We start from the raw sequence: 9,394 nt of genomic DNA, 5'->3' as shown, positions 1-9,394 counted from the left end.
GGACACCGCCAACATCGGAGGGAGGAATGTCCCAGTGAGGGTCAGGACCTGGGAACAATCAGCCCTTACGGTTCTGAGGACGAAGCGCCAAGATCTTAAGGAACCTGAATTCCTAGTGAGCAGTGAGCGGTCAAGTTCTTTAATCCTCCTCTCCCCGCCCCTCCCGCCCCCGCCCCGTAGGATTCGGGAGGTTTAGGGGGAAAAAGGAACCAAGAGAAAGAAAATGATTAAAAGGCAAGTCAAACTCCCCCCCCCGACACTTCCTCCTTTCTAAAGAAAAGGCCTCTCCGCCGCAGGGTCTTCCCGCAGCCGACAGCGCAGCGCGGGCCCCCGAGGAGGACACCACCGCCCGCGCGCGGAGCGCAAACTCCAGGGCGGTGACCGCGTCCCCGGAGCGCGGGGCCGGGCCCAGGGCGCGACCCCCCGCCTTCCCTCCCCGGGCGCGCGTCGGGATGCAGGCAGCGCCTTCCTCCGGTCCCAGGGTCCCCGTCGGGTCGGGGATGCTGCGGTGGCAGGAAGTCCCCGGGAACTACAAATCGAGGCATGCTGGGAGCGGTCCCCTGCTCCTCCCAGGAAATGTCCTTTGTCCAGCCCCACAGGAAGCCCCGGCGAGGACTCCGCCGGGCAGCTCGCCAGTCTGCCAGCGAGCCAGCGCCGCTGCAGCTGCCCCCGCCGCAGCACAAGGGCAGGCGCGCCGCGGCGCAGGGCTCGGGCCGGGCGCTCGCCGCCCTCGCTCCCGGCCGCCCGCCGCCGCGCAGGTAGGAGCGTGCCCGCGGCTGGGCTGCCCCGCCGCCTGGAGATGGGGCTGATCCAGACCCGATCCCACCGCTGCGGGGATGGGTGTGCGCCCCAGGGTGGGTGGCGGACCGGCTGGGTGAAGTTGTGCCTCGGAGACTGGACCGCTGTCCGCTCCTCCGGGGGCGCAGGGGGTGCTCCCGTGGCCCCCAAACCCGGGCTGAGCTTCTGTCGGGGTCGGGGGCGAGGGGCGGGGAAGAGGAGGCTGAGATGCGAGGGAGGGGGCGGTGCTGCGAGGGGAGTGGGACCGTCCCGCCGACCACCGAAGGGGGCATCCGAGACCCTCGGAACAGCGCAGCCCAGGGAGGAGCTTGGAGGCGAGGAGATGAAGGGCTTTGTGTGCAGCTGCCGACCGGGACCGGCTGCGCTCCCCACGCCGGGTCTGTCCGCGCCCCCGGCCCCGCTCCGGGTGAAGGGGCGGGGGTGGGGGCTCCGCGGACGGGCAGCGCGGCATCTTGGATCCTTATGAAAGGTGCTCTCCTTGCCCCCTCCGCTCCATTCTGGCCCGACTCAGGCAGGGCTGCCATCAGACCGGGCGAGCGGCGCGGGGAGGATGGGTGGGTGGAGAGGTGGGCAGCAGCTCGCCGCCTCGGGGGCGGCCGCTTAGCGCCGGTGGCCTTCCCGGAGGCAGAAGCCCCTGCCTGCCGGCGGGTGGGTGGGGGTGGGGGGCGAAGCTGATGCCTCACCCGGGGAGAATGCTGAGCCTCAGCACCGAGCGTGGAGGCGTGGGGTGGAGCGCGCGTGGGGAGGAGAGGGCGAGAGCGCGACAGGAGGCTGAGCGCGAAGCAGCCGCCGGGGCGCTGAGTGTACCTTATGGCCACTGGACATTATGGCCGGGCTTCGGAATCGGATAACCACTTCCTCTGGGTGTTTCCTCGATTTTCCTTTTTTCCCCCCTTTAGCCCCGAGCCCCCCCCCCCCCCCCCCACCCCGGCGCCGCAGTGAATCACCCACCCCTTGCAACGCGAGCGCCGGGCTGGACTCATTTGGAAATTTGGTGATGCAGCCTGGCCCCCATAGCGGCCTGCTGGCCCTTCACCTGCAAGGCGACCGGAATCGTTTGCATTTCCTATGGCGTTCTCCGCGGTGGGACCAAGGTGTGGTGAAGGCGGGTGGATCATGGCTGGAAAGTTAATCGTTTTGGGGGACTGTGATGGATGAGTGGGCCACTGTGATGGGTGAGTGGGCCACTGTGGAGCGGTCCCAGGGTTTCTGCTGTAACTCGGCTCACTCGCCGAGGGGCCTCCGCCTCTCCTCCCTCCCTCCCTGCGTTTCTGCTGCTGCACCAGGTGTTCACAAGTCTCTTAACAAGCCAGCACGTGGGATTGGTTAATGTGGGACACAGTGTAAGAGCCACAGGCACCTCGAACGGTGCCACTTAGGTGGGGGCGCAGGAGGACCCAAGGCTCGAGGTCCGGATGAGGGGTCCCAGAGCCCTGCACCCTGTGTGAATGGCTTGTAGGGGCAACAACATCTCTCACGAGCTTCCCTAGGAGATGAAGCTGGGGACGTGAGATGAGAGTGGCGTGGGGGAAACAGCGAGGGCATGAGGATTGTGAAATAAGTGCAAAGGCTCTAAATGCAGGGCATGCTTTCTAGTTGGAACATACTGGTGAGCTCTCTCTCTCTCTCTCTCTCTCTCTCTCTCTCTCTCTCTCTCTCTCTCTCTCTCTCTGAGATGGAGGTGGTTGTGGGGGGAAATTTGATGTCGGATGTTCAGTTGGGCCCCGAAGAGAAGATGGTGCCGGAGGAGCCTGAGTGAACCAAGGTCATGAATGGGAAGCCATATAGCCTTTGCTTTACAGGAAGGGAAACGTAGAGAGATGGTCTTTAAAAACGACTGGGATTCTGGGGGTGAGTGGAAGCAAATCAGAAAACCCAGCTGCTGCAGCTGAGCTGGAGAGGTGAGGTGGCCTCGCTGAAGGCCGTGTGACTCAGGCTGCCCGCCTGGCATCCCATGCCCTCCCCTCCCCCAAAGCTCTTTGCCTTTCCTCAGACTCTTCGTGTTTGCTTAATTCCTAGTGTCCAGCTAAGGGAAGGAGAAAGGGTAAACGTTGAAGATGATACATTAAGGCAAGAAGGATATTGCCTGCTGATGCAGGGGGTGGGGGTGGGTTCGAGTGGCGGTGTCATTGAGAGGCCTGAAGCAGAACCCTGTTAATGCCATTTTCCTTGTAGCTAAGATCCTAATCCCCCCCCCCCCCCCCCCATCCTCAACAGGTCTCTTAGTACATACACTGTATTGTTAAATGTATGTGTGTGGCATTCACAACTCTTCACAATTCAGTGCCCACCTACCTCTATCCTCCATTGGCACCTGCCCCCCCCCACCCCATATTACCGGCTCATTCCTGCAGCAGACAGCTCCCCATTCCCAGATGTGACAGATGTTCTTCCATGTGTGTCTCCGTCAGGTAGAACTTCATGTGTGTTGGACTTCCCTGCCCTGTTTCCGATGATTTTCTCCAAATCCAGCCCCGTTGACAGAGCACCCAGTAGAAGTCTTCCCGGACCTCGCAGTCAGATCATTCTCATCCTCATGGGACGTGTGTCCTCGGGTGACTCACATCTTTGGGTTGCCTGGTGATAGCTGGATGTTTATTCTCCCTTCAAACGGAAGCCCCTTGAGGGCAATGACTTCCTGCCCCTTCCTTCATGCCTATTCGGTGCCAAAGGATGTTTCCTTGGAAAACACGAGTAAATGAAGGAATGAGTGAAAGACTTGATCGCTTTCCTTTTTTTATTAAAGTCTTGCAGACCTCTGAGGATTCATTGCAGTTGTGTATCTAAAACATCTAGTCCAGCCGTGGGCAAACTACGGCCCGCGAGCCGGATCCGGCCCGTTTGAAATGAATAAAACTAAAAAAAAAAAGACCGAACCCTTTTATGTAATGATGTTTACTTTGAATTTATATTAGTTCACACAAACACTCCATCCATGCTTTTGTTCCGGCCCTCCGGTCCAGTTAAAAAACCCATTGTGGCCCTCGAGTCAAAAAGTTTGCCCACCCCTGGTCTAGTCCATGACAGACTGGAACCTTTCCTTTTGCTTCTGGGTAGTGAAGAGACTCTAAAAAGATCTATCAAGGTGTCTGGTACAAAGACATTCATTAAAAGTTTCTTGCATTGCCTGGCTGGCGTGACTCTGTGGTTGAGCGTCAACCGATGAACCAGGAGGTCACGATTCAATTTCTGGTCAGGGCACATGCCGGGGTTGTGGGCTTGATCCCCGGTGTGGGGCGTGCAGGAGGCAGCCTATCGATGATTCTTTCTCATCGATGTTTCTATCTCTCTCTCCCACTCTTTCTTCTCTTAAAACAATAAAAAGAAATAAAAATTTCTTGACTAGATTCCTGGCCAGCCTAAAATTTCAAACTCTGTAGGCAGGGTATGGAATGGATTCATCTCAAGTGGATAATCGGTGACTGGTCATGCTCTTGGACCTAAGCAACACCTCATTGTGAAGGTGCGATGTGATTTCTAGAAAACAGCACTACGAAGGCCGTCCTGTTATTTGGATTAAAATGTAGCATATAGACGTGCAAGACAGATCAGACTCGGCTTTCCCCTAAGGCACTGCAATTTTTAAAAAATATATATTTTTATTGATTTCAGAGAGGAAGGGAGAGGGAGAGAGAGATAGAAACATCAATGATGAGAGAGAATCATTGGCTGCCTCCTGCACGCCCCACACTGGGGCTCGAGCCCACATCCTGGGTATGCGGCCTTGGCTGGAATCGAACCTGGGATCCTTCAGTCCGCAGGCTGATGGTCTATCCGCTGAACCAAACCGGCTAGGGCGGCATTGCAATTTCATAGTCTCTCACTTGTCTTTTACTAGTAATTGGACACTTTCTCGTGCTTTTTATGTGATGGTGACAGTTCCTGTTGCCTGAACATCTATATGTTAGACAATTTGCATGCATTGCCTCAATCTGGTGGTTGACATGTTATTACCTCCATCCTAAACATGAGGAAACTGGGACTCAGAGAGAAGAACCTTGCTTGGAGTCCCAGATTCTGAACGGAAGCTACAGTGTAATGTAGGACTGCTGCCTCCCACGCCTGCTCAGAATGGGTGTATCTGTGTTTTCCTTGGGCGAAAACCATCAGATCTCCTTTCCTTCTTCCTGAGGCCCTCCGCTTTCCAGATCTCCTACCAGGAATGTTGTCGAGCTTCTAAATTCTTCCTAGCGGGTCTCATTCCGAGAGGCACTGGTTTCATTGTCTTTATGCTCTCACACTCCACTTGCCCATCTGTGAGAAAGGTCAGGTTCAGAATCCCTCCCTTAGACCTTTGGGCAGAGAACTGTTTTCCTGGAATTCTTTTCCATGGCCCCCCAGCCTCCCTCCTCCCTCCAGACCAAGCCTTCGCCCTCCTCGGTCACCTTTCTTGACACCCCATGCCACACGCGGCCTCTCCCCTAATTTTCTGTATTATCTGAAGTACCTGGGGCCGAGTGTCTTCTTAATGAAAGTAAACTTGAAAAAGCCCCACTCGGTGCTGGAGTATTTGCACACCCCCTGCACCTGGCAGGAACTCTATGTCCAGGGCACACCTCCACAGATGGTGGGGGTTCAGGACCCGTGAGCTGATGATGAATTGGTAATAACTAAACATGCAGAAACCAAGTCATGAAACATTATGTGCACATTGACGGTTTGTAGGAGAGGGAGCAGAGGGGTCATTTTCTTGGTGAATGTTCATCCTTTTCCCGGGACTTGTGTTGAGTCTCCCGAACTTGACTCGCATCAGGGCTAAGTGATGACGGTGTTTTATTGATGTTGGGGAGCAGGGGCGGGTCCATGGCTTCAGTCCCTTCCTCCTTGCTGTCCTGCCCACCATCTACCCTAACTTCTAGAAAGGGCTTCTGGGTTTCACATCTGAGAAGTTCAGAGGGTGCTCCCGGCCTCTGCAGATGTGAAAAAACAGGGAAAGAAAAAGAAAGGCTGGAATAAGGAAGGAAAAGAATTCATTCCATTTTTGTTTGTTTTTTCCCTCTGAGCGGAGTGTGAGTTGCTGGGGTATGGATTTGGGCTTCATTGCATCATGTCTTAAAGGGGATGCTGAAAAGATCGGCTGCCTCACTCCTTTGGGGACAAAGGCTTTTCACTCGCCACCAGGTTGAACCCCCCTCCTGAGGCTGACTCATTCTTCTTTGCCCCTGACCTCAAGGCCTCACGCTGGAAGCCTCTGTGGGTTGTCAGCATATTAGCCGTTTTAAAGGCGGCTGGGCCAGTTCTTGGGATCCCTGCATTGAGCTGTTCCAACCCGGTGTGTGGGAGGGCCACGTGCGAGTCAAGCTCCCCTTCCCGCAGAGGGTAAAGTCCGAGTCAGTCCTGTGCTGGCGGCTCTGATTTGCCAAGATGTGTGCAGTTAAGGGAAAGGCGTCCACTTCTCTGCGGAGGTTTATATATTCTCTGAGAACGTTGTCAGGATCTTACCGTAAGTTTGAGAATAGGACCCATTCCCTTCTGGGCTTTATTAAGAAATCCCTGCTTTGGTCTCAGGGTCTCAGTGCTATGCATCTTCCTGTGGTTAGCTCCTCTTGGATGCTTGGGCAGGCACTTTAGGAAAACACATTTCCCATTGTTGACCCCTTTTCCACCCTCAACGCCCTCCTACCCCCCCCTCCCCAACCTTTGTCAATTCCAAAGAATCACTTATTCCCCTTGCAGGCATTGACAGTGATTTCTGGTAGCAGAAGATGGCTTTGAAAGCAATGAATATTTTTTTTATTTTTTTATTTTTTTTATTACTGATTTTAGAGAGAGGAAGCGGGAGAGAGAATCATCAATCGGTTACCCCCTGCTTGCCCCGTCATGATGAGGATCAAGCTTGCAACCTGGGCATGTGCACTGACTGGGAATCAGACCATGACCTTCTGGTTCATAGGCTGATGCTCAACCACTGAGCCATGCCACGCGGACTGGGATTTTTGACTGTGCTCCCTAATGTTCCTTCCTCCTCCCTGCGCGGTGCCCCCCCCCCCCCCCAGCAACCCCTTCTTTAGTCTCATTCCTTTGTAGAGGTTGAGTGTTGGTCTTTCTCATTCACTATTTAATTTCTGTTAGTTCTGGTCCTGTCTTGCCCCAGGGGTTCGGGAGAAGCAGTTGTTGTGTGGGGACCAGGAGAGTGTAGCAGCACTTCGCACCCAGAGCACAGCATAGCTCTGTGCCCCAGTGTTGAGGCCGCAGTGGAGGGGGACCCACACAGGACTCGGACGCCCACAGGGCTGTGTGCGTCGGGTGTCCCTTGGCTGACACTTGGCCAAGGGACACAGGATTCTTTTTCAAGAAGGTTCTGTGGAACTTTTGAAGCTAATCACCACTTTCTATCATGCCTGTCTGTTCAGCAGCATAATTAAGCGCGCTGGGCTCCTGGTGCCGACAGGCGATTGGATCTAGTTCCGAGAGCCAGGTTGTTTCCATGGCGCTGCCTTACCTGATGTGATCTTGCCCAGATCGCTAGATGTCCTGGCCTGGTTCTTATTTTTTGAGACTGAGGGAGAGACATCATTACACCTCATTTCACCCATTTCAAGGAATATTTGAGGGCTCGCTGTGTGGGGGAGCCACCACAGGGAAGGAAACAATATGTTCCCAGTGAGAGCTTACTCGTGGGAGGTGCTAGAGGGGGAGAGAGAGCAAACAGTAAGGTGCACGTTCTTATAACTATGGTTATATTTTAGAAACCGATATTAGGCAGAATAAGATAAGGACTAGTACCTGAAAGTCATACAGAGAGACATAATAATAGTTCTTTCGGAGCTTGACAATAATCTTATAGCCTGGCCGGTGTGCCCAGCGGTTAGAGTGGGCCCATGCACCCAATAGTCGCCAGTTCCATTCTGGTCAAGGACATGTACCTGGGTTGCAGGTTCTATCCCTGGCTCCAGTTGGGGCACATTTGGGAGGCAACCAATTGATGTGTCTCTCTCACTCTCTCTCTTTCTCCCCTCCTTTCTCCCTCCCCTTTCTTTCCTTTTCTCTCAAAATCAATGGAAAAAATATTCTCAGGTGAGGATAAAAAAGAAAACAGCAACATAAAAACCCCACAATAATCGTATAAAGTAGACACAGTTGTCTGCATCATTTTACAGGTGGAAAAACCAAGGCTCAAAGAGGTTGAGCAACTTTCTTAAGATGACAAGACCATGTTGGGGTCTGGCTCTGGCTCTCATCACTAAGGTTGAGGAGAGACTTCTTCCTGCTGTTTCTTGAGGAGAACGGAATGGCAAGAGAGGAACACACAGGGTGCTGCATCTGGGGGGTGCAGAGCACCCCTTTTTGGCTGGAGTTAGCAGACAGAGGTCAGGGACAAGAGGTAAGAGAGCCTTGGGCTGCACGGTTGAGGACGTGGAGTGTGTGCTTCACTGGAGACTAAGTCAACCAGCGGTTTCTGAGCAGGAGCATCAATGGAGGGGCGACTGTGCTCTGCGATGGAGCCTGCAGTGAGTGACATGTGGGAGCCGCAATGGTGAGAGCGTCTCTGCAGTGATGGTGCAAGGCAAAAAAGAGGAAAGCAGTGGCAGCTGACTTGCTTGAAAGGGGTGAAGAGGGGTCAAAGTTGATTCCAGGGTTCTGAGCCTTAGCAGAAGTGGGCACTGCCTGGAGGAGATGGTTCGTAACAAAGATTTGGGAACAGAACCAGTGGTTTCCAATGAGACCAGGGACAGATACACTACAAATAGAAGCTCATTTAGTCTTGACAACAATTTTCAAGGTACCTCGTTTTCCCCATTGTGTGGATGAGGAAACTAAGAAAGAGGAGAAAGAACTGTTTTGGGGGCATATGGTGTGTAAGTGGCAGACTTCTATTTGAAACCAGGTATGTTGATGACTCAACTCTTCAGCTGCCTCTGCCCTGAGCCCCAGGTGAGGTGCAGGGCAGCACATAGGGTGGGGAGGGTCTGTAAGTTCCTCAGGTGCAGGGATGGGTGCATCATTAGACGTGGACCTAGAGGGCAGGGGAGGGGTTGGGGCGAGAGGTTCAAATTTGTGACATCTCTGGACAGAGGAGCGGAGTATTAAATCCAGGGGAAGGGGCCACATGACTGAAGGGGAAGGAGAGGGAGAAGAAAAGGGAAACAAGAACTTGGAAGGCTGACCTGTTTTAGAAGTTAAGAAGAGGAGACAGGGTGGTGAGTGAAATATGATAATTACTAGGACAGAGCCGTACCCTGGATGCAAAGGAAGGAGAAAATTCCCAGGAGGAGCATCTCAATCGGCTTTCCGCAGTCATTTACTGAATCCCTGTACGTATGCCAAGCACTCAGTGCTGTTGGTGAGGTCAAGGAAGAGACCACCAGACTTGGAAGATAGAAAATCATGGCTGATATTGATGTGAGTCCGACTCACTGAACGTTAACAATTAATGGCATCCGCTGAGATGGCTCGCACCTGATGCCCACGGTTCACGGGACACTGATGTGTGTGGCGACGATGGTAGCATCTAGCAGAGGACGCCTTTCCCCAACAGCCTGTAGGACTTGTTTGGCAAAATAAAAAAAGGCACTGCAGAAGGAAATGTAATATAGTTTGATCATTGGTTTTAAGCATTTAAAAAATGATACTGCAGAAGAAAGGGTCTCCATTC

General features: G+C 53.7%; 1 protein-coding gene across 1 annotated transcript in view; it reads left to right on the top strand.

Annotated features, from left to right (window-relative positions):
* The first annotated feature begins 504 nt into the window (after positions 1 to 504).
* Positions 505 to 9,394, top strand: part of ZNF697 (zinc finger protein 697) — a 28,231-nt gene continuing 19,341 nt past the window's right edge. The window contains exon 1 of the mRNA XM_059675538.1: positions 505 to 758. Coding sequence (XP_059531521.1) covers positions 544 to 758 — 215 coding nt within the window. The 5' untranslated portion in view covers positions 505 to 543. The remainder of the gene's footprint in view (positions 759 to 9,394) is intronic.

Source organism: Myotis daubentonii, chromosome 18 (assembly GCF_963259705.1).
Source record: "Myotis daubentonii chromosome 18, mMyoDau2.1, whole genome shotgun sequence".
In the NCBI taxonomy this organism is placed as follows: Eukaryota; Metazoa; Chordata; class Mammalia; order Chiroptera; family Vespertilionidae; genus Myotis; species Myotis daubentonii.
This window is presented reverse-complemented; position numbering and strand designations above follow the sequence as displayed.